The sequence below is a fragment of the Cyanistes caeruleus genome, chromosome 7 (genome assembly GCF_971803275.1).
Source record: "Cyanistes caeruleus chromosome 7, bCyaCae1.hap1.1, whole genome shotgun sequence".
NCBI classification, from domain to species: Eukaryota; Metazoa; Chordata; class Aves; order Passeriformes; family Paridae; genus Cyanistes; species Cyanistes caeruleus.
Genome location: NC_141707.1, coordinates 37,810,571 through 37,835,078, shown reverse-complemented (window position 1 = coordinate 37,835,078; position 24,508 = coordinate 37,810,571). Strand labels below are relative to the sequence as shown.

General features: G+C 38.6%; 1 protein-coding gene across 46 annotated transcripts in view; it reads left to right on the top strand.

The window, feature by feature from the left end:
• Nucleotides 1-24,508, top strand: part of QTMAN (queuosine-tRNA mannosyltransferase) — a 294,131-nt gene that overhangs the window by 86,891 nt on the left and 182,732 nt on the right. For all 46 annotated transcript variants that reach the window (XR_015289421.1, XR_015289415.1, XR_015289423.1 and 43 more), the window contains one exon: nucleotides 644-817. Coding sequence is in view for 32 of the 46 variants with exons in the window: in XM_086898276.1 (XP_086754402.1) it covers nucleotides 644-817 (174 nt within the window). In the remaining 14 variants the exon portion in view is untranslated. The remainder of the gene's footprint in view (nucleotides 1-643; nucleotides 818-24,508) is intronic.

Genomic DNA, 24,508 nt, shown 5'->3' with positions numbered 1-24,508 from the left:
TAAAACACAGCAATAGAAATGAAATGTTAAATTTATCTGCCAATTTTTTCAAACCTTTTTGTGGGGAGGGATACTGTATTTTATTTTTATATATAATGGATATACTCTTAATCAGGATTACATCTACATAGGTTAAAATAACACTCCATTTCTTTAGTGTCCTGCTGCCTGACACACATGGTCAGTTGAAGGTAGGTTAACCAAAGGTAAGTTGTCCTTCAATTAAAAAAAATTCTGAGGAATTTTCATTTTCTTCTAACTTTCTACAAAAGTCAGATTACAGCAGGCCTTTATCTGTTTATAGTGCTTCTGAGAGATGATGGTAGTAACACTGTATGTACCATTTTATGAATAAAACTCCACAACTAGAATAGGATGTGCTCCTCCTTTAGATTAATAATAGTAATTTATTATTAGTTAAAAAAGGTTAAGCATGTTTTCAAAGGGTGAATGGAGAGAAATGAAGACATTTCTGATTAAGGTAAGCTACTCCTAATTCATATGAAAAGGTTGGTTTTAATTAGCCTCCACTTGTACCTTTTACTTGTTCATGAGAATATGTGTCCTATTTCCTTTGCCTATAGAATAATTCTGTCCCTTTTGTGGCAGCAATATGTTCATTAATCTTCACTGCTTTTTACAGTTTGGTTGCTGATGTTGTGGTGTTCAACTCTGCTTTTAATATGGAATCCTTTCTTAAATCCATTGGAAAATTTATGAAGCTGATTCCTGACCACAGACCTAAGGATTTGGAAAAAATAATCAGACCGAAGTGCCAAGTTCTTTATTTTCCAGTCAGGTTTCCTGATGTGAGCAGGTCAGTACATTTTCCACGTCATAAATTGCCTCCAGCCTGTCAAAACTCTGTATTTATGGTGACGTTCTAACTAATCAGCTAAAGCATTGTTAATGAATGAGTTTGATAATATGCAAAATCCCATAATTGATAAATGTATTTCAATAATCAGAGGCTATTGAGGCAGCCGAGCCTGTCCTCTGTGCCTGTCGTGCAAACTTACATCGTTCAGGATGAGTGATTTCCCACTTGTTTGAGTGATTTCCCACTTGTTTGAGTGATTTCCCACTTGTTTGAGTGATTTCCCACTTGTTTGAGTGATTTCTCACTCGTTTGAGCGATTTCCCACTTGTTTCAGCCTTCCAGGAGTTGCCTGCTCCTCGGCTCTGTGCATATTTGTGCAGGGGAGGTCAAGGAGGAGAGAGAAATGCTGGAGACCAGTGAAAGTGATAAGCCTGCAGCCAAGGAGCTATTTTATCCTCTCCTCCCTCCCCTACCTCTTTTTATGGCTTTCCAGGTAGGCAGAAGCATTCCTGTGGCAGGGAGCAGGCTTGCAGATGTTGGCACTTGCTGCAGCAGGAGTTGCTCTTCGCTCCTCCTCGGTTACTCTGAAGGACATTTTTTATTGCCCTCGTTTCAGAGCCCATCCTGAAATTAGCAGTGGGTTATGTGGCTCAAAGGGAACATTCACAGGATCCTTTTCACTTTTGATTAAACCTGGTGCAATTGTTTTTCCTGTTATAAGGGACTCTCCTCCCACTGAACAGGAACTTTGCTTCAGTGGGACCGGCACTAAATAGAGTGTGATTCTGCAATTTGATTATACTCTTAAACCCAGCACCATGCTGGGTACATTTTTTTGCTGAAATAAGGATGGGAAGCACTGCAATGACTTTGCAAGAGCCTGCCTTTTGATCTGATAATAAGTTCTGGCCACAGCTGAGATCTTTGTCCCTGACCAGCCTGTACTTAGTTATTTCAAAGGCTAAATACACATGTGTGGTAGTTTGAGGTAGAGAATTTTTTAGTGCAGGAGCTGAGGTTGTGCACTCTCTGATGTACTCAAACTGCAGTGTTTGAGTTTCAGTGTCTTGGAAAACTTTGTATTCTAAAATATGCTGCAAATCATTTAGAAATCAATCTCTAAAGTCTTTAAACGTCTATTTTTGACAAGTGGATTAAAATCCTCCAGTGTTTCTTAGGGACTTGGCTGTCCTGGATGGCAGCATAGTTCATTACCTGTATATCTTTGAGGATCTACTATTCCCCCTTAGAGTCCAGAGCTTTTGAGTGCAGGGAATGCTGTGGGTGCTCAGCATATTTGACGTGCAGCCAGTTCCAGAGAGGCTCTCAGGGTTTTGGCATACCTTAGGAATCATGTGGCCCAGACCTGGTTTTGGAGATGAAGTTAGGATAACCCTGTCTCTTATATTACATCAGCTCTTTTGGACTTGTCAGCCCTGGCAGATGGGGTCAGACAAGATCTGACAAATTAGGCTGAAGTCATCATACTCACAGGGCTCGTTTGTCCAAAGCAGGAGGTGATTAGGTGGGTAAAATCATTAGCCTTCTACCCAAACTGGTGCAGTAGGAAGATCTCACATCTCACTGTGTGCTCTTTTAGAGTCTGCTCTTATATTAAATCCCATCTCACAAGGCAGGACACCTTTCCTGTTTTTATTGTGGCCAGTGCACTCGAAATGATACCAAAAACCTCTTTTCAACAGTGATGGGCAAAATTAAGATGTTCATAAACAATTGTGTGATAGTACAACTTTCACAGCAGAGTGATTAGAAACAAAGATTAATTTCAGCTCTGTTTTATCTAATATATATTTTATTCAACAGCTAATTCTAGATGTAAGATCTGAGGTGTTTAGACAAAGTCCAATATCAAGACAGGAAAAAAACTCTGAAGAAAGGGCTGCTTCTGCCTGACTCTGAAGTTCCTTGGGCTTTGACCTTCAGCTGCAGCCAATATTTGCTATTTCTTTACATATTTTACATAAAGCTGAATGCACCTGTGGCAATTCAAAGCTGGTTTTTTAATTTAGATTGTATTAGTATAGTGACTGAATGGAGATTGAGTAGAAAAAGGTTAAGAAAAATTGTGGCCAAGCTAAAATTTATAAAGCAAGCTCTTAGCCCAGAGTGTTTTTCAAGTTATTTTCAAATGGTAATTTGCTTTATCCAAACCAAACTCATACAGTGTAAGTAAGTGATTATTTGCATGACTGACAATCATTTCAATGCCTGCAGTCTTTTTAAAATGCATAATTTTGCTGAGATGTTGGGAAAATATTTAAAAATTCTGAAGGCAAAATAACCAGGGTGGGTTTATTATTTTTTATTTTGACCTCTTTTATTTTGCGTGTGAATGTCTCAGGGTGTGTTTGTGTCTGAAACATAATCTACATTTGGATTGGGGAGAGAGAGGTGATCTGAAAAATCATCCTCATACGTGTCATGGGGAGCTTTTTAAGATTATTTTAGATTAATATTTCAGTTGTAGGGCAAAATAAAATATATCTGAGCCTTGATCAAAACCAGTGTAATGAAGGATCATGTCACAAGAGTTAATCCTGTAAAATATCTACCTTTTAATGTAATTACTGTAGGTGATGGACACAAACAGCACAAGCAGCATAGTAAATGATCACTTAAGAGGGGAGGTATAATGATGAAGGATATCCTAGGAAACACTTGTGGATACTCTGAGAGGCACCACTATAATTCGTAATGTGTATTTAAATATTTCAAATGGGCCTCTAACTGCTGCTTTTCTACTTCTGAGGGGAAGCTGTTGATGCTTTTTTATAAAGAATCTTTTTTTTTAATAAATATTTGTCATTAGGATCCATGTTGGTGTTCCCAGAGCAAACCCAGCAGACTGTGGTCCTTATCTGACAATGAGAAGAGATGAAAGGATTTGAGGATTTGACAGAATAAGATATTTACTGACTTAATCCTCCTGTTTTCTGGTTCTGACAATGACTGGCTTCCATATTACATCCTGTGGTGCCAAGGCTGCTCCATATTTAGCCAGCCCATATGATTTCTGGATTGAATTCTGCCCTTTGTACATTCTGGTAAAGTATATGGTGTAGGAATAAATATCAGAGTATTTCTAAGCTTCAAGACAGAAAAGCCCTCTGAGTTCAGGCTGTCCCTTCACAGTGCACTGGTATTGCAAAGGATGGAGAGCAGTGGCTGATCTGCCATGTGTGCTGTGTATCAGACTGGGGGTTTATAGCATATGATTAAATACATTGTAATTCATACTTACCTGGCCATTGACCTAATTTTAGTGTATTTTCTATTGTAACATAAATAAAATCCAGTTTTGTTTTCACTGTACGATCAATAGAGTCTCTTTTGATATAATATTTTTCCACTTTTGCACTGTAAAATGATGGTCAAGGAAGAAATTCCCTTTTGGCTGATGTTGTCTTTGGTACTTCTCTACTTGCCAGCAGAACCCTTTGGAAAACTTCTGCAAGGTCTTTGTTGGTATTTGGATATCCACAGGATTGTTATCCTGGTCTAGTGGAAGGTGTCTCTGCCTGTGGCTTCCAGCCCAAACCATTCCATGGTTCTATAATTTTATATGAATTCTCTCATCCCATCTGTGCCCACATTGTCAATGGCAGTTTGCAAAGCAGGGTCAGATTAGGTACTCCTTGGAATTCATTCCAATAAAATTTAAATTTAGATTCTAGTTATTATTACTGTTCCTCTGATTGTAGTATATCTTTACTGTTATCACACTGTGGTAGGAAAGGAAGATGTTTTTATAAGCAAGAATGAAGTAACATTCCTAAGAGCTCCAAATTCTCATTGGACTGAGGTGGAATAATATAAAAAAAACATGAGTATGAGGATTATAGCAGAAAATAAAGATTTTTTTTTTTTAAATGGAACTTGTTTGTGAGTATCCTGTAGTATCTTCATTATACATTTTGAAGTAGAATTAAAGATTTTAGACTTGTTTCTTCATTTGCTTTTATAACTTAGTATAGTTAACAGGACATTCTCAACCATTTGGGCTTATATTTTTTAGTTATAGTGTGAGAGAGGCAGAATTTTCCAATTCAGAGAGTATTTTAGGGCTAGTCAAGTGAGTTCCTGAGTAAAGCAGAAGTTTTTTAAAAGACACTGACAGTATCTCTTGTGCTGAAACACATGTGGAGGTGCCTGTTTTGGGGAAGTAAAAAAAAAAAATAATCAATTGCATCACTTGGATCAGGTTTGCAGGGCTGAACTGGAAAAATGCAGATGTCAATGAGCAAGGAGAGACTTGAATTTGCAGAACCCCAAAGCTATGGCTGGGCACTGGGGATGTGTCTGTGTTGCAGGGAAAGATGCTCAGCAGTGGTACCCATGTGAGCTGTAGTGAACTGTCCTGCATGTGGGAAGCCATAGATAGCTTAGAAGAGCAGTTTTTGGCTAATTAGCCTTCCAGTGAAATAGCATATATTATCTTAGGTGGAGTGCTAATGACAGTGACTCTGGTACTGGGGGTACCTACTGCCTTTGGTGGTGGCTCGGGCATCTCCGTGGTGCCCTCTCCAGTGGCACAGCTTTGCTGCCACCGTGGTTTATGGGTCATTAGCATAATTAGAAAGTGCCAATAGACTGCTCCTACCTTGGGGCTTGCTGCTGAAGAGCTGGGTGATGGAAATTGCTCCCCAGAATGTCATTCCTCCTCACCTGCCGCAAGCGGGATTTGAGGATTGGTGCTGGCAGGCTGAGAGTTAGACAGTGAGCACAAGGGATGGTCTCAGGATCTGGGGCACAGCCCCTGCTGGGAGGAAAGTGCAGTGTGGGCTCAAAAGGGGCATCAAATGGAGTCTTTCCATTGTAGAGCAGTTGGCAGTGGGGTGGTTCCTCTGGGATTAGTGCTGAGGTAGCTGCACCTGTAAGTGAGGGCTTAGGTGGTTCAATGAAGAACACCTTCATTTTCAGTGGCATTTTCTCAGATGATGCTTCCACCACACACTCATCCTGTGCTGTCTTGGGTGATGTAGGAGTTTCTATTCTCCTTCTGGATCATGGAAGAGCTGTTGAATACCCCAGCCTTGTCTTCCAGGCAGAACATGCCAATTTTATCCCCAAAATATTTATCCCCAGATCACTCCAGCAGCATCAGAACAAGAATGCTCTCCTAAAGAAGAGCCTGGCTGAAGAGTCTGCTGGGATGTATTCATTCTGCAAAACTTGCTAAAAAGTAATTTCTTTTTATCTATTCAGGGACAAAAATAGTTTTACTGACTCTCCTTTATCTGTCGTATAGGTATTCCTCTAAATGCTATCATAATAACCATTTAGGCTCACAATAGCTCACAAGGATGCTGAAGCAGAATTCTCTGTGCAACCCACTTTTTTATTATGTTGGGTACTGCTCATGTTGCATACAACACATTCCCATAAAACTTGCTTTTTTGTATTTACAGAGAAATTTCTCTGGAGAGTTAAGGTCTTGTAAAACATTCTTGTTCTACAGCGTGAACGAATTATCATACTCTGGGGAATTAAAAGTGAAGTGTACTGAAGAAAAGAATTTTTTCATTAAAATGCAGTTTATATTGATAAAACAGATTACTAGCATTTGATGAAATGTGAAACTTGGATCTACCCATATCACTAAATCACCAGCAGGTTTATTTTGGCAAGAAGAATAGTATGTAATGTATATCAGGACCAATCGTTATACAGTACCTGTTAGTTTTGTATTAGATTAAATTGTCTTTCACTAAAGTACTTGGAAAAAACCCTACTATATCTGTATCTTGAAGTAGCAGAATGTGGTAACCAAGAATATTAGAAAATAAAAGCTGTCGTGTTATCAGTTTTGGCACAGTCATTTATCAATCAGTATTTTAAACATTGACAAGTGGTAATTTAATAGGGAATGACCCTGTTGGCAGGAAGTTCTAATGACAGATGATGCAAACTCATTTATCACTATGGGGCTGTGCTGGCTTCTTACCTTTCTCAGTATCACAGCTCATATTTTCCAAGTCTGGGATGTGAGAAGCCACAAAGGGCAAAACCTGTGGCACTGAGCCTATAACCACTCCCATCTAATCTGATTAACCCCTTAGCTGCAAATTTCTCTGCAGCAGAGCTGGTAAGAGCTGCAAGTTCTCATACTGATTTAAATACCATTTGCTTTTTAAGGAGGATTTTCCATAATACTTTCCCATCGGCAGTTTTACAGAAATATTCAAGTTGTGTCACTTTGAATACACAGTTGAGATGTGCTGGTGCTTGGCTTTCAAAAAACAAACCACATCCTAATAATTAATAGCTCATTTCATTAGCAGGCATTAAAAATACTGTATGCAGTGCCCTATACAATGGGCAGCTATTATTATTATTATTATCATTACTACTCGGGGAAGAAATTGATGCATTCAGAGGTTTAATTGATTCGTGCATATTCATGTGGGAAGTCAGTGCTAGAGTCACGACTGGACTGGATTATTATGCACTTCCATGCATAATAATTTCTCTGCAACTTGGGAAGAGAATAGCCTACCTTGCTGTAACAAATGTGAGTATTTGGAGTTGAAGGATGTCATGGGAGAAGGGATGAAAATGACACCTTCATCAGCAACTGGTATGGATGGTGCTCCTCAGTCTTCTGGGATTCCGTCTGGAATATATTCATGCAACTGTACTTACTCTGATTTTAAAAAATAAGTTGTTTTTGCTTTAGTTTCCACACTAGTTTTGATCTATTTAGTATGAATTTATGTTACCTTTTTAAAGCATCATAAGTGCAAGCCCTTTTTGGGGATTTCTGCACCTTCCTACCTCAATTCTCTCTCTCTTTCTTTTCTTCTCCTTTCACAACAGTCTTTCTCCTGAGTGCTGGGGTTGGGTTAAATATTCCTGTTCAGGATGGTTGAGACATGAAATACTTTCAGAGTTTGCGTCAAATTGTTGTCATAAGTGAAATTTAAATTTAATTGGTTAAAATTGTCACAGCAGACTTAAAATAAAGCTGTGAGTTTTTGTTAAGTTTTTTTTTTTCTTTTATTCAAAATGGAAAAAGGCTGTTGCTTAATGGTGGGATCCTGCAAAGTACTAAATAGCCTCATTTTACTGCACTCAGGGACGACTGAGGGCTTTTGGTGCAAATGCAGTGTTAACAGAGGTAGAAAAAGGTGCTACAAAACTAACTCTGAGTGGTCTGGCTGTGTCCAGGTCTCTTTCAGTCTATAGGAACTTAAATCATTTGCATGTGTGAAAGATGGTTTTTATACACAAGGCTGTCCCTGCTGGATTTTGCATTTCAAAATACTGCCCTTCAACGTTTGAACAATTTCATATTTTTTTATTATGAAATTCATGAATATTACATGGAAGTGAAGGTAGATTTTTTTTTCCCCCCTTTAAAAGGATTTCATGCTTACAGGATTGTAACAGAGAGGGAGGCAGTCATGTTTCTTAGTTGCTGTCACTGTCATGAGCAATGACAGAACCTTATTGTTTAAATATTCTGGATACTTACAATATAATATAAAAGAAAACAGGTCATGTGCTAAAAATTGCAGAAAATATAAAGAATAGGAAGGGAAATCTGAGTTTTTAGAGATTCTTCACTAAGAATACAAAATGTCAGAAATTAGCTTTGAAAGGACAAAATTACCTCTGTTCCCAGTTATAGGGGAATGGCAGTACCTTTAGAAAAAAATCACATTTCATCTTGAATGCAGGATTAGTTTGGGGAGAAACAAGCTAAACCAACCAAAACCCAAGCAAGCAGCACCTTTTAAAAGAGTGGTGGAATAGATTGCCTTGCAAATTGTTATTAAATGTGAGACTGAAACTTTATGCATGTTGGATCTGCTTCAAGCACAGTTGTGTGCAAGATTGCAGACAACCCATTCCTGATACAGTCAGAGGTACTGTCAGATGGAAGTGTCAGTGGGGAAGATATGAAGATGTTCTATAGGAGTTTTAGAGAATAGAGAATAAGAGAATAAAATTGCATGATGGAATACATAAAATCACATATTGAAGAGGAAAGTTGAAGCGTAGCTCTCCAGTCCTATGGAGATGACCTTTATGTAATGTGTAAGAACAACTTAATGCAGATGTTTTATTTATACATAACCAAGTGGAATGAAGTTAAATGATTTTTAATTTTGCCAAATTACAGATAATTCCTTTGTTGTGCAAGGAATGTTTTAATCTAGTTAGGTTTGTTTGTTGGGTTTTTTTTCCTTGTTATTATTATATTTTTTTTTTTGCATTTGCAAATACTTAATATTTTATATTTTGGACATTTCCCCTGCTCAGTTGTGACTCCCAGATGAAATAATCCTCCTCTTCTTCCCTTTAAATAATTCAGATAGCATACATTTAAAAATATGAAAATCCCAATGTAAATGAGCCAGAAGTGCTTTTAAGGTAGGAGGTTGTTCTGTTTTACTATGGAAAAGATGCATCTCTAAATGGTAATGAGGCTTCATCAGTTCTGTGCTTACAAACACCAGGTCGTAGGGATGTTTTGTGGAAGAACTGGGGGAGGTCCAAGTCCAGGGCTGCTTTCCCAGCCTCTTATCTTAGAATGTTTTGGGCTGGAAGGAGCCTTAAAGCTCATCCCATTCCACCCTCTGCCATGTGCAGGAACACCTTCCACTATCCCAGGTTGCACCAAGACTTGTCCAGCCTGCCCTTGGACACTTTCAGCCACAACTTCTCTGGGCACCTGTACCAGAGCCTCCCCACCTCACAGCCAGGAATTCCTTCCCAGTATCCCACCTAACCCTGCCCTCTGGCAGTGGGAAGCTCTTGGGATTGGATTACCTTTTTTAGTAGTGGGACATTTTTTGTTGAGACATACTTATCTGCTGCAGAATAGTTTTGGATATAATAAAACAAGATACCATTATGTTCAGTCTGTTTTTCAAACAATGTTACAGGCAGTAACGACAGCCATGGAGAAAGAATTAGGAATTAAGTTGAATCAGGCAGTCTGTGGTAAATTTTAGAGTGGATTCTTCATTAAATGGTGTCATTTTCCTTTAGATGATGCCTAGGTAGTGCTCAGGTCAGGATTGCAGAAAGCTGGACTTTGTCCATCCATGACCTGCTGTGTGTATTTCTTGCCCCCACACAACCCTGGAACTCATCATCAGGTCTCATTCTCTCTATTTTCAGTAGTGCCCAACCAGCCATGGAGTAATGAATCCATAGAATCATGGAAAGGCTTGGGCTGGAAGAGACTTTAGATTATCTCTTAGTGGTGTGTGGATGTCTCTCCACCAGAATGCTCCTGTTTCCACCCATGCTTCCTTATCAGCTCTTTTTGACTGGAAGCCACAGGTCTCTTGCTGCTGGTTCTGCAGCAATTGAAGAGGCTCAGATTTAATTTTTTCAGGATGGATTTGGTTTTAGGTATGTTCCCCTCCCCGTGGCAGAATAGTCATCATGAATGCTCTGCAACAAGATTACATCTTCAGTTCTATGACTTTGCTGCTCAAAAAAACCCCCAAGCTATTCACAGCCATGTTCTCCTTTGAACTCTTAAGCATTTTCCATCTGTAGCTGATGGTTCTCACAGGTGTTAAAGAGAGAAACAAGCAGATCTTCCTTCCCTTGGTCACTTTGATGTGCTAAAAGGTGGATCAGTCTATATGGCTGTGCAGGTATTGCCACAAATGTGCTGACATGCTAAATATCTGCACTGTACCAGTGCAGCTGTTATATTTTTCTTTTTTTTAAAGAAGTGTATTTGAATCTCATACACCACAGAAAAGATATTTTAAATGTACAGATTGATGTGTCTGTGTAAAGCACTGAAAAAAAAAAAAAATAAAGTATGTTGTCCTGGTCATCCATGCTCAAGACAGATTAATTTAAACTGTGAAACAGGTGTAGAGAATTGCTGCTAGGATGATTAGGAGAATCTGTATTATGAGAGCAGATTAAAAGAGTATGGTTCACTTGTCCTAGCAAAATAAAGGTTGAGAAGGGGATATATGTTAATCTTTATAAATACAGTCAGAGGATAAATGCCATGAAAGAGGAGGAATTATTTAAGTTTCAGGATAATCCTTGCAACATCCACTAGGTATAAATTGGTCATTATTAAATGACTGAGACTGGAAGTGAAAAAATGGGTGTGGAGGGTGGTTGCTTGGTTTGATTTTCATTTTCCAGACACACATTGAATTGTGAAATGACTGTTGAAACACTATTGAAATGCAAGTTTGATAAATTCGTAGAATGGTTGGTTAAACAATATATGAGTACTTCTAGGCAGCTGCAGATGTTTGCTGTGATGATATCCCCAAAATGAAGTTGAACAAAGATGGACAATGAGTTGGTCACTTGGTGACTTCAGTCTTGAGATCTGAACTGGTCCATGAAGGAGATCTTGAGTTTCCAGCATTGATACAAGGCACAGCAGCCCAGCCTGTTCTGTGTTCTGCATAGTGTTTATCCTGTAAATCACTAATGACGTTTCATAAATGAGCAGTGTCCTGCAGGGTACGTCCAGCTCGTCTGTCCAACCTCTGACTGCATTTGGGATGGGCTGAATTTTTATTAGTCAGATTCATAATGACCATTGTGGGATGGGAATAAAAGTGAGGGGAATGTTTTTGTCTGACTGTACTGGGTTCATCCGGACATTTTAGTGCTTTTGAAGAAAACCACATCATGGCCAGCGCTTTTTGTCCCTCCTTTGCCTTTGCAACAAGGGAACTTTTGAGGCATCACTCTTAGAAACATAAAATACTGGAATGGTTTGGGTTGAAAGAGACCTTAAAGACCATCTGGTTCCAACCCCCTGCCATGGGCAGGGACATCTTCCACTAGACCAGGTTGCTTCAAGCCCCATCCAGCCTGGTCTGGAGCTCTTCATGGGATGGGATGTCAACCAGTTCATGGATGTTGTTGTTTTTTGGAAGCCTGGGCATCCTTCAGAAGACAAGTAGAAGTGGTGCCAAAAGGTTGACAACTACAGGTAATTTGGGAAAGCATTAGGTGAGATGTGCCTCAGTAAAAACCATCTTCAGGCAAAATGTTTGAGTTTTGTGGCTCTCCAAGCAGCCTTCTCTGTTTTGCCTCAGTTTACTTTTGCTCACTGAAGCATTTGGATAAAATTATTCCATTGAGCTCATTGGAGTCAGAATGAGTTTATTTTAACTTTCTTAATTTGATGAGTCTTTAGGGCTCTTTCCCTTTCATCCTTGTGTAGAGCAGTTTTAATACTAAGAGTGCCTCAATCCATGCTAGAAGCAAACACAGGACAGAAAGAAGAGCTTTTTATTCAGTAATTCCTTTCAGTGACTGAAATTTTATCTATCCTTCCTCAAACTTCATCGCACATCTCTTGGATTCGGAGTTCACTTGTGTTATCTGCCATCTGAGTTTGAATTACCCATCTTGAATTATGTGACTATATATGGAAAAGAGAGGATTTGACCCTTTTTGAGTGCCTAAACTGTTGTCTTTTTGCTGCCAATAAATAGAGGGATCTGCTGACAGGACTCCTGGTAATCGAGTCACAGTGAAAAATTTAAAAAAAATATTTAGAAATATTAAAAGGTAAAAATTCTCCTTTTTTTTTTTGTTTCTAGTGAGACCTTGTGTGAGATCCATAAAGTTGCCTGATATCAGGACATTTTATGATAGTAAACTAGTGTATCTCTGTGTCTGGAAGAGCTGAGCTCTTTTCAGTGGTACCCAGTGCTGGACTTGTCAGCACATCTATATGTTGGCAACTTATTATTCTGCGAGCGTCACTTCATTTGGGCTGGCAGTAAGTCCTGTTCAGTCATTGTGCTGCAGAGGAATGTTTAAAGCTGTGATGTGCATTGGAGTCTGTTTGTTTGCAGCAGCTGATTTGCCTAAGCTTTGATGCGCAGTCACTTTCTGACATTTGTGTATTTCAGCAGTGAACAATGTAAACTCATTTTCTGAGCACTTTGATTACTTGCACATAGCAGTGCCCATGGCATGTGACAGAGAAGAGCACTCTATCCACTAATCAGATAGATATGCTTCAAGCGTATTTACACAAAATAATGAAAACAGCTGTTAGATACCTTTAAACTTGAGTGTGTTTTGTTATTAATCTACTAGCCCGTACACATGACACTATAATTCTTCGCTCACTCAAGTTGCCTTTAATGACACAGTAATAAAACGGAGAGGGATGAAAGTAATGGAATTGTAGAATGTAATGCCTCAATTGTTCTACAGTGTCTTCCTTTTTGCCAAAATAAACCACAATTAGGTCCATATGGTGTTTTGAAGTTTTCAAGCAATGACCCTAATAAAAAGTAATGAATTTCTGACAAAAGAAAGCATGGTGCTCTTTTAAGCAGATATCTTTGCTATTGATCTAGTTATGATTGCAGACTGATATGCTAATAGAAGAAGAAAGGTTCAACGTGGCTGGTACAAGCACTTTCATTTGTGGTTTATTTTATTCTTATGAAATTCAGATTGAAAAGGTAGAAACATGTTGTAAGCCATCAGTTATGACTCCCTTTTAAAAGACCTACTATAAAGAAAACAAATAGATTTTCCTGGAGGAAAAAATGGAGAGCGTTTGTTAACTTGGAATTCCTAAACTGAATGCTAACTAGGAGGATGCCTCAGAATAATGAAGATGCTTTGTTTGGATATATGAAATTTGAGTTGAGCAGTTCAAAGTGTCTTCAGTGATCCAAGCACTGGTATTTATTTTTTCTCTCTTTTAACCTTTTTTGAATTGGAATGATACTCCTGTTCATGTAGAAGATCAAAGTATCCACAGAGCAGTTGTTGGGTAAGTGGAGATACTCAAACATGATGACTTGGGAGGATGTGCAGCTCATCCTCCTGAATAGCAGTGAGCAACCAATAAACAAGTTTGGTGTGTCAGCATTATTCCAGTGCAGTAATAGGGATGCCTGAAGTTGGGGTAATGTAGTTGTAATAAAGACAGAAGGAAGGTTCTGGAAGCAGACACGAGAAGGAAAAAAAAAATAAGTGGCTGATTTGAAGGACCTTCTCTGCTAGAGGTTGTTGAATGAGTGTTCATCCCACATACACACAGTCCTGAATTCCTCAGTTGAAAAGTATCTGCTGGATAATGTGTGTTATTGGCATTATTTCACTCCAACAAGAGTAGCTGAGGCCTGTAGTCTTGCAGTGTGAAACTATCCAGAGCATCTTGTCAAGCCAATCTACCTTGTCTATCATTAACCACCAACTCAGTCATTAACATTAATCAAAAACTTGTCCTGGAGTGGCTCCTCCATGGTAAATTAGGAGTCCAGTTATTTAATGGGCTGATTTCTCTATTTCATATTCTATATCTATTGAGCTGCCTTTCAGATTTCCCACTCCAGTCCCAACTGAACCTTTGGAAAAAACTGAATTTTGGCCTCAACAACCTGTGCCACTTTTTATTCATGTTTTGCCACCTTCTACATTGGTTATTTCTCCATCTCTTTATGTATCACATATGTGTGGTTACTTTGTTAATTTTAATAGCAAAGAGTCTTGTTCAGGGGCAGAACTTTGTTCTCCTCAAGGTATCTTATTTTTATAAGAAGGGTGTGTTAATAGAATCACAGGATGGTTTGGGTTGAAAGGCACTTAAAAGATCATCTCATCTCATCCCCCTGACATGGGCAGGGACACCTGCCACAGGATTAGGTTTCTCAATTTCTATTCATTCCACCATTTTTCTTTCTGCAAATATTCTGGCTTAATTTCCTTCATTCTTATGCTGGCTTCCTTGATATGTGAATGATTAATTTGCTTTATTGCAATTATGTTTATAATAGCATTTGACTGGTGTTTAGGAGCTGGGACTTCTGGAGGAGAATGTGTACTATAGGAGAAATAATCTCACTTCAGATTGTAAAATCTGGATTATTTATGTTACTTTGAATTCTCATGATAGGAACAGAAAACTCAAAATCTTCACCTGCCTTTCTGTAATTAAAATATTTTTGAATTACATATTTTCTTGCCTAATTTTTTTTATGTTAAAAGCTTTAAGAAATAGTCTTATGATGTGAAATAGGTTCAAATTTTAGACTGGGTGTAAGTTATATTTTAGAAAACCGTGGAGTTTAGTTAGCCTAGGAAGTGTTTAAAATGTGCCAGTTTCCATAGCCAGTTGTAGATAAGAATTGTTGGACTTTTCACCCCACTCAGCAGGTGAAGCTGGATAGAAGCAATTAGACTTCCCCCTTATATCAAAAATAATAACAAACATGTTGAAATATTCTTAATATTGGAATATTGGAAAAGGCTCAGAAAAGGATGTGAAGCTGCTTAACTAAGTAATTTATTCATTAAAATATAAGGACCTACTTCTGCAAGGTTGTCCTCCCATAAGAAATCTAAATGCCATCAGGTGACTTTAGAATTTCTGGCTTACTTTTTATTCACCTCAGTTGAAATTATTTGAGATTCTGAGGTATTTTAAAGGTCTTGGAATCCCTGCAAAGTATCCCAAGTTTTATCCATTAATTTGGAACAGCAATCACTCTGACCCTGCTGACTGTGTTTATATTTACTGGGTGAAAGTGCCCAAAATATTCTCATTCCTGTATTATTTGTGCTTTCACTTGCATAATGATAATGCCAAGTACATCCTGGTACTTTCCAACTTGTGAAAATAATGCAGCCAGTATTTTAGAAGCATTTATTAGCAAAAAAAGATAATAAACCAAGTTTTCTGATATTTAATATGTGTGCTTGAGCACATAGGGACAGTTCTGTGGGTGACTGACTGCAGTTAGGTAGATTTTCTCAATCTGTGTGTTTGCAAGACCAGCTCCTTAATGAACAGTCATTATTATTGCAGCACTCTTAATAGTAGGCCAAAATATTGTATTATATATCTCATGTAAAATTTTTAATCCTTCATACAAATCCCAAATATTTCCTACTTTTTGACCTGCTTATATATATTTTTTTAGAGGTGTACCATGACTTTTATTTAATTTTTTAATGTATTTTTGATACATTCAAGCTCCTGTATAACAGTGTCCATTACTGTGTGATGATCAGAGATGGGACAACTTTAAGGAAACATTTCTTGTACTGTGATTTGGAAACACAAGCTGGTTGTAGAGGTTACGTTCAGGGACTTGTATGGCAGCATTTGGGTAAATTGGGATATAAACAAACATCTGTTGCAGGAATGCAGAAATGACATCATAAAGAATGTATGCAAAAACTTAATTGAAAAAGAATGATGCAGAATTGCAGCATGACTTTAAGTCTGAATTGATTTTTGCCTTCAGAGTGAAAGTGGGATTTCTGTGCAACATTCCAATACTATAAAGTATTTAAAATGTAATGTCCTATTAATGCCCCTAAAATGTAGACTCTGGGTCATCCAATAAGAATAGTAGTTACAGTAATACAGTATATGTAATATGCAATTATCTTGACAATAGTTTTATTTTTTCAACAATTTTGTCATAAAAGAGCAGTAAGATACAATGAATTTGATTCATTTTGTGTGTGTGAATCATTTAATAGGCCATTACATCTACTATATTAGACTCCATTCTCCTTTCAGAGCTTTTCATTATAAGCCTGTCTTTAATGGAAAGAAGTTTAACCTTCCCTCCCAGATAGATTGAACCCCATAACAGTGTAAACATTCTCATTATAAAATAAAATCCCCTTCCCCAAGGGCAGCACTATAATTATGTTGCAGAGTGTTCTACAAATGTTTCTCTTAAAAAATGTTGTCTCATTCTTGTCCCCAAGTTTTTATCATTTTCATTTATGAAGGGAATCAATAACGCTTTAAAATTGTAATTTAATAAAATAAATATGATCTGATTATTTTTTAATTTTTTGAAGTTATTTTAATCAAGTTTGAGAAGAAGTCATCAGTAAAATTGCTGTTGATTTATAAATAGGATAATTAGAGGCTTTCCTCCTAAGTACTGTTCACTGGCATTGTGGCTGTTTTTATTGCCTAGTCAAACCTCTTCATTCAATTTTAAAATTGCCTTTTGAATGAACTGTGCTATGAGCTTGCCAAATAGTGTCACCATTAATACCTTACCTCCTCTATTTCATTGTCCAGTCTGTAAATGCACAATAAATTGTTTGATAAGGAGGTCAATGAGGTTGTAGTAGTTTTTAAGTGAATTACGGCCGAACATTTCAGATTATGTCACACTCTTATTGTAGCGCTGGGCGTAAAAGGTGGTGATACACTATATGGGAGATCATTTGGTGGTGTTGCTCCAGGACTAGACACAAATCAAGAAGAGCAGGTTCTCTACTGCTCTCTCTGTAGAGAGTAGATTAAAAAAATTCACCTTATTAATCCAATTTACAATTCTGTAGCGTGTCCCTTAGTCCAATTAAGAAATCTCTCAGTAGCAGGTGCACGACACAAGGATGGGTTAGGACAAAGATGTTTGCAGGCAGGAGACTGTTTCACTCCTTTGGTTGTTTAAAAGCTGCTGTAACATTATTGGGAGGTCCTGAAGCATCTCTAACCAGCATTCTGGATGTTTTTATCTCATTAACAATTTGGTGGGAATTGGGTTTTCTTGGATATATGAGGAGTGGGTGGGGGAGCTTCTGGAGGAAGGGAGGCTCAGGGGGGACTTTATCACGCTCTACAATTCCCTGACAGGAGGGTGAGGCCAGGCAGCGGCTGGTCTCTTCCCTCAGGTAATAAGTGGCAGGATGAGAAAGACCAAAATCAAGTTGTATCAGGAAAGGTTTCCAGCTTAGGTATCCAACCTAAGTTGGGCATTAGGGAAATTTTCGTCACCATAAGTGCTGTCCAGCCCTGGCACAGGCTGCCCAGGACAGTGGTGAAATCCTCATCTCTGGAGGGATTTAAAAGCAATGTGATGACGTGGGTGGCTTTGGCACTGCTGCGGGAATGGTTGGACTCGATGATCGTAGAGGGCTTTTCCAACCTACGTGATTCAGTGATTCCATGATTCTGTAACTGATTCTGGAGAATCTGGAGATTGGTGTCACCATTCCAGCAGTTCCCTGCACTGATGCATCACCCTCACCCAAACCCTGCTGTGCCTGGGGAGCTGCTCCATGGCCGGCTGGGACTCCCACCCAGGCACGGCTCTCCCGCAGCGCACGAGCGGTTCTGAAATAGAAACGTAAAAGGCGAAAGTAAGAAACTTTGTGCTTGTTGAGTCTAAAAGAAAGTCTGTTTGTGTGTGTCTCTCCCTTTGTAACAGAAGGAATGTTTCTTATGTTTCTGTCTTCAGACAGTTGGCACACATTTCATCTCAGCAGCTGCTTTCTCTTAAAGTGCAGTAGAGTGTAGGACTGTAGTGACACTAGCATTAATACTTCACATTCTGCTATCATATGCTGTCACTGTGAAATATGGATCTAGGTTACATGTGTTTGCAGACTTTGTACTGCTGAATTATGAAAGCTGACTCCGTTGGAGGATTGTGTTGTATTCAGAGACTGTGAACTGAACAATAAATGAATGCAGGCAGAGACTTGCAGTCATAAGCAGTATCCTCCTTTTTGGCCTAATTGAGACAATAGCTTTAAAATGCAGAATTGCCAAATAAAACTTTGCTATTGGCTTAGGTAAATATATTTAGCAGGCATTTAAATGTGTCTCTTGTGGGCACCTTTTAGTTGTTATCCTCAACCTTGTTTAAATATTATTTTTAAATCCTGGTCTTCTGAATGGGATGAATTACTGCAGATGAATAAAGTGCATTGCAAAAAGTGTTACAGCTGCATGCCAGAAGAAATTATTGGAAACAATTAGTTATTTTAGTTATCAAGACTTAGTGTGTACCCATAAATATAACTGCAATTCTTTTTATATGTCTGGATCGCTATATGAGGGGTGAGGAGCTGCTCTTTATTTATTTCTGAATGTATAAACTTAATACAGATTAAGTACCAGTAAACATCAGGAATCATTGCACATGGGAACATGGGGAAACCAGTCCTGACCCTGCTGAAGTAACCTGAGGCTGGGCAGTATCTAAAGGGTAAGCAAAGCTTCTGGAAAGGAGAATATTGGAAATATTTTTAAATGAAGGTTCAGCATAAGGAGATACCTGGGAATCTTCAGGCAGATCTTAGTACAGGCTCATGTACACAATTACTATGCTGGAAATGTTAATCAGTGTATTGGTTAAACTCTGATTTCTTTGATGCCTGAAGATCTGCTAGTAAATGATTTTATTTCTTAAACTCAGATATCCATAATTCCAGTGATAGTGTCACTGATATGACTATACACTGAGAATTAAATGTGAAGTTTACTTTCCATGTACAACCAGTAATGGTCAGGAATCAAACCCAGGTGCAGAAATCTGGCATTCAGTCTAACACTCTCAATTTTTACCTTTGAATATCAGCATGTACAAAAGGACGGAGTGAAGAAACTATATATATATATATATATATATATATATGTAAATATAACCATTATAATCAGCACTTTTACCATGAATGGTCTAATGCTCAGAATAATGTTAGAATGGCTTTGGAGAGTGTGGAAAAAAAATGTTTGATCTTACTGAACTTGCCTGTGTATTTTAGTGTTTTGCATGTGTGGGGTTTGTATCACCTACCCACAGAATGTGATGTGAAGTGGTTGCTGTCACAGCTCTTCCCGTGTTAGATTTGATGGTTCTTTTTGATTCTTAAGTGGGAAGGTGGGGTTGTATCCTCTCTCAGCAGTGCTGTTCCTGTGCTTCCCATAACAACCTTTCTATTGTCACCTCATCCCCTGACTTCTTTTAAGTTGCACCCAGGTTCATGTTAAGTTTAAAAGTGCTCGTCAAGGGTTGTCCTAGACTCGAAACCACGCACTTCTAATTCTGTACAGGGCATTGTTCAGCTGGTTGGAAAGAGGTGAGACACATAAACAGTTTTAACAGCAGAATTTAACCTGTTAATGAGACAGGCTGGAGGTAATATCTCCATGCTCTCTCAGAGCCCCAGCTATGTGCATAGTAAATCATGAAGGATTTTAGGTGCTCACTCATTTTTGGGGCAGCAGGCAGCTTTATCATCAGTCTTCTCTTTTTTGCCTGTCTTCTCATAGCTGTCGAGGATTTTTTATTCTGTAGGAACTTTGCTGTGTTGAGGTTTATTTTTCAATATAGGGGAAATAAAATGCTAATAAATTTCAAATTTTCAATCGTCTACATCTATTTTCCTGTCAATGTGAAGATAATTTTCTTAACCTGACAGATCTGTGGCTTTTTCTTATTCAAAAGAATGAGGATAATATGTTGATGTTCTCATAAACAAGACCATTTTGTAGTTCATTGCTTTTATTCATCTTTCTGAAATATTCTTGTATTTGTCAAAATATTTCTGTGGCATGTGACAGAAGAAACATCAGTAAAACAGGATGAACAGCATCATTTTTCAGAAATTTGTGGTGTCTACTTGTAGAATATTGAGTAAATCTACTATTAAATGTATAGAAAACTCCCCTGGGGTGGATTATTGCAGTGGTTAGAAGGCAGAGTTGATGTGCTCCACCTCTAATTGATCTGGTCTCATAGTTAAATTGCACAGCTTTTGGAATAATAGGCATGGCAGCATTTACCAGCAAAATAAAATTGTCACTTTTCTGGGATGATGGTCCAGCAATTATGCCTCAGTTGTGCCTATGAAGGGGAATGGCCTTGAAATGAAAGAGGCAGATTTAGATTAGGTATTAGAAAGGAATTCTAAGGGTGGCACAAGATGAGCTTTAATGTCCCTTCCAACCAAGACCATTTGATGATTCTAAGTTACATTATTTATCAGGACTTTTCAGCAGGGAGCAGTTCCTTTAGTTTAATACACTTAAACAGTGTAATGCTGAGCATTTTATAGTATTAATTGGAGAAACCATAATAGCACTGTAGCATCTCCAGTGTCTACCACCTGGTCAGCTGTTCCTCTGCCAGAGTTTGTGTTGTGACCTCTCTTTAGGCACCACCTTTACAACAGGGCAGCAGTGAGGATGCAGAGATGCTGCAGGTCATACAGAGTTCTTCTGGCTGAGGGAGGGGATAAATGAGGAATTGATGAAATTGGAGTCTCTGGGACTGTGGATGTCGATGGGGCTGTGTCCTCAGAGCTGCCTACATACTGCCACTATTAATGGTAGCATGTGCTACAAATACAGCATGAGGCAGCAATATAAAGCTGAGACGTAGGAAGTAAGAACTTGCCTTGTGATGGAAACCAAGAGAGCTGTTTGAATGTGCCTGTGGAAAGAGGTGGTTGTGGGTTTTTCTTCCTTTGAGATATTCTGGCACATTTACACTGCTGCTGTCTGCTTTCTAAAGTTTCTGACCCCTCCCAAGTTGCTGGACCTCCCATGTCTGACTGGGAGGTGCTGGTCTTCATCATGCCACGTAAATGTAAAAATCCTCAGTGCCTTTAATCATCAGAAATATCCCCAGAGCTAACCTAGCGTGCAGTATTTCAGAGATTACTGTGTAATGCCACAGAGACGTGATGAGCGAAGTTCTCAAGCCCCAGAGGACTGAACTATGAAACCACATTTCTAAATAGATTACAAGTTTTTGTCATCAGCTGGTTTCCTATGGAGGAATGAGCAGAAGTCCTTTACACATGTGTGCTCATGCATGCCTATGTGTGCACACACTCTTGAGCTTGTAGGAACCCAGCATGCTCAGTTGTTTTATTTACTAGTCATAGAGATTTTCACATCTCAAGCAGGACCTGTTTCTGGGGCAGTCTAAGCCAAAGACTCCACAAATGCATGGACTGCTGAGATACTTCAGAAGAATTGAGCCATGGTTTCTGAGACAGTACCTAAATCGATTATTTAGGCAGATTTATCAGCAAAGTGGTTAAAAAGAAAGGAATCCCTCTGTTATTCCCTAAGTCCTCTGTTGCATCAGTTCACCAGACATCCACACCTGTATTTTGTGCTTTCCATAGGAATCCTAATTTTCTGTTAAAATCCCAACCACACAGAGATATTTTTCAACCTATGCTGGTTCCTCCTGCACCAGGTTCCTGCTCAGGTCAGTCTCAGAAAGGCAGTTGTGTTCTAGAAAAAAAGGTGTTTGTTATGGGCACACCAGCAGACACTTATTTTTTAAACCTTTTAAAATACAACCAGAAAATGGGCCATTTATAATGCAGACCTAAAGGCCCTTCCAGCACAACTGGGTTGAGTCCATTAAGCACATAAAAGTGTTTTAACTATGACATGGATTCCTTAATCCTGAAAAATAAGCATCTGATTCTGACAGAGATTCCATTTTATTGATGAAGCCAAATTGCCAAGTAGATGCAGGATTTCTAAGTTGTCTTGGTTGGGTGGTGAGTGTGCCATAAATCTTGTAACCAAAATAACAGCATAATATTGGGCTGAATACAGAGATTTTTCATTTTTTATACATCTCTTTGTTTCTTCACGACTGCGATCTGTTCCCTGTGTGGTATTTGGGTGCAGAAGGCACAGAGATTGTTTCTGAATGGTTTCTTTGAGCAACCATGGCTTGTGCACCAGATTTTCATCTGACCTAAAGATCTGCAGTTCCCTGTAAGCCAGTGATAGCAACTTATATCATCTGAGAATCTGATTTCTTCTTCCAGCCATGAAAAACTATCCATAGACTTTAAAAATGGCAAATTCATTCCTCAGTTTTTCCAATGCCCTGTGTTGGTGTCATCAGTATCATAGGAATAATCAAGGACAATTTTTTTGCCCTCTGTAATTTGAAATAAAAGGTGGTGAATGGCAGGCATTCAGGATAGTTTCAGAAGTAATGTTGAAACTTAACTTTGGTGAATGGCAAGTAGGACAAATGTGCAGTTATTATCTAGCTAATTAAATGGTTCATAAGAGTCAAAGTGTTTTAAATACATCATAAAATACAGGAGGTCAGAAATTTAAGAAACCTACTAATTTAAATCAGTATTGAATAATAGGTAAATGAGGGTCCTCTTTTAAGGCACTCAGTCAAAAATCCTCTTTGCAGAAGGATTGTAACTCAGATGTGAGAGGAGACTTGAAAAAGAGCCAGCAGAAAAAAAACTGTGAGGTTTTTTTCATACAAGGTCTGTGATTTCTGTTGCCCTGTGATGCATAAAGGAAACTTGGAGAAAAGTTTTTGTTTTATGATACTCATTCCTTTTTCATATTTTCACTGCTTGTTTTAATCTTGAAGATTGTAAAATGTTCAGACCATTCACACCCAAATACACACAGGGAAGACCAATGTGTGTTAAAATAAGTTCATTTTCATCTTCTGCACTTTGACTGTAAGGGGTATTGAGACAAAGAGGCAAATCTGTCATCTGACTTGTTCTTATTTATTAGCTGAACAAGATCAACACTGGTTAATAAAGCAAATCCAAAGCTCACCAAAGAGCAGCTCTGCACTCAGTTACTCAGTTTTCACATTCTTTTTCCCTGTGATAACATGGTCATTTCGCTCCAGCTCCCCAGTCACTATTCATCCTCCTAGGACAGACAAGACCTGAATTTCTAATGTGAAGAAGCATGATCCAAGCATGCTCTACATTAGAGATAATAAAAAAGAAAAAGAACCCCTCAGTTGTTTTTTTCAGTTGTTTTTTTTTAATTTTCTGTACACCTTTAACTTTTGAAACAAAACTTTGACTGTTTACAGAGTAGAGTTTCAAAGATAAACTGTGTGGAGGTGTTGCTTTTAGAAATTTAGATTTTCTTTGTAGCGTTCCTGTTCCTCCATGAGATGTTGCTGCATTTGTTTTGATTTTCATATGTGTGTGATTTACCTCTGGAACTAGATTTGGAGGTGGAATGCTACTCTGTCGTTGTAGCAAGATGGTGTCTGAGTTTTCAAATATGTATGAAAGCTGCTGTCTGAATCATCACAAGAAAAATGTTTTATGTCTGGGTGTATCAAAACTGGTTGTGCAAAACTTCAGTGGTTGAATAGAGAATGACCAAGAGCAATGAGTTATTTACAGGTCTGGTTTAAATCAGAGCTCCATTTAAATAAATACAAATAGTGAAAAGGATGAGAAGAGCAGCTAATGAGAAAAGTGCTCTTGAATACACAGTAGTAGGATGTTTTTCAATGGTATAAGTTTGAAACTTAAAAGAAGCTCGTGTGTCTTCAGAGGGATTAAGTTTCACTACGCGTTGGCAGCGCTATTGTATTAGTGCAGTCAGCTACAACGAATTTATCCTGTGATGATACATAATACAGAGAATCACCTTTTATCTCCCATTGAAAAATAAGCTCCAGCTGAAGCATCAGCAGTTCTGTGAACTCTGCTGGCGCATTTGATACCTCAGTGTTTGATTTCAGACTCAAAGAGTAGATGGAGGTATCTCTGGAAGCGGAACCTTCTTCATGTTCAGCTGAGAGTGCTGAGGGCACTGTGTGACTCTGTTCTCCTGTGTTTAACTACATGGCAAAGGTCTTGTTCATTCTGCTCCACAAGAACCAGCCAGGAGTGTGAACACACAAGCCTTAGAGCCCAGCAAAGCCCTTCAGAAGTCCGTGCTCTCTGTGCTGTCAAGAGGCAGCTTGAGGACCTGCCTGGATCATTATGCTGATTTTCATCCAGGCAGTGTGCAGCTGATTTAAGAAATGGCTCTTCCCAAGCCACAGAGCCGTGCAGCTGTGTGGTGAGGTGGCCACCACAGCAGGACATAGTCATTGGGTGATTTTCCCTTTGGCTCAGACCCTCCTCTGTGGTCCCATGTCCATTGATTTCAGAGCTGGG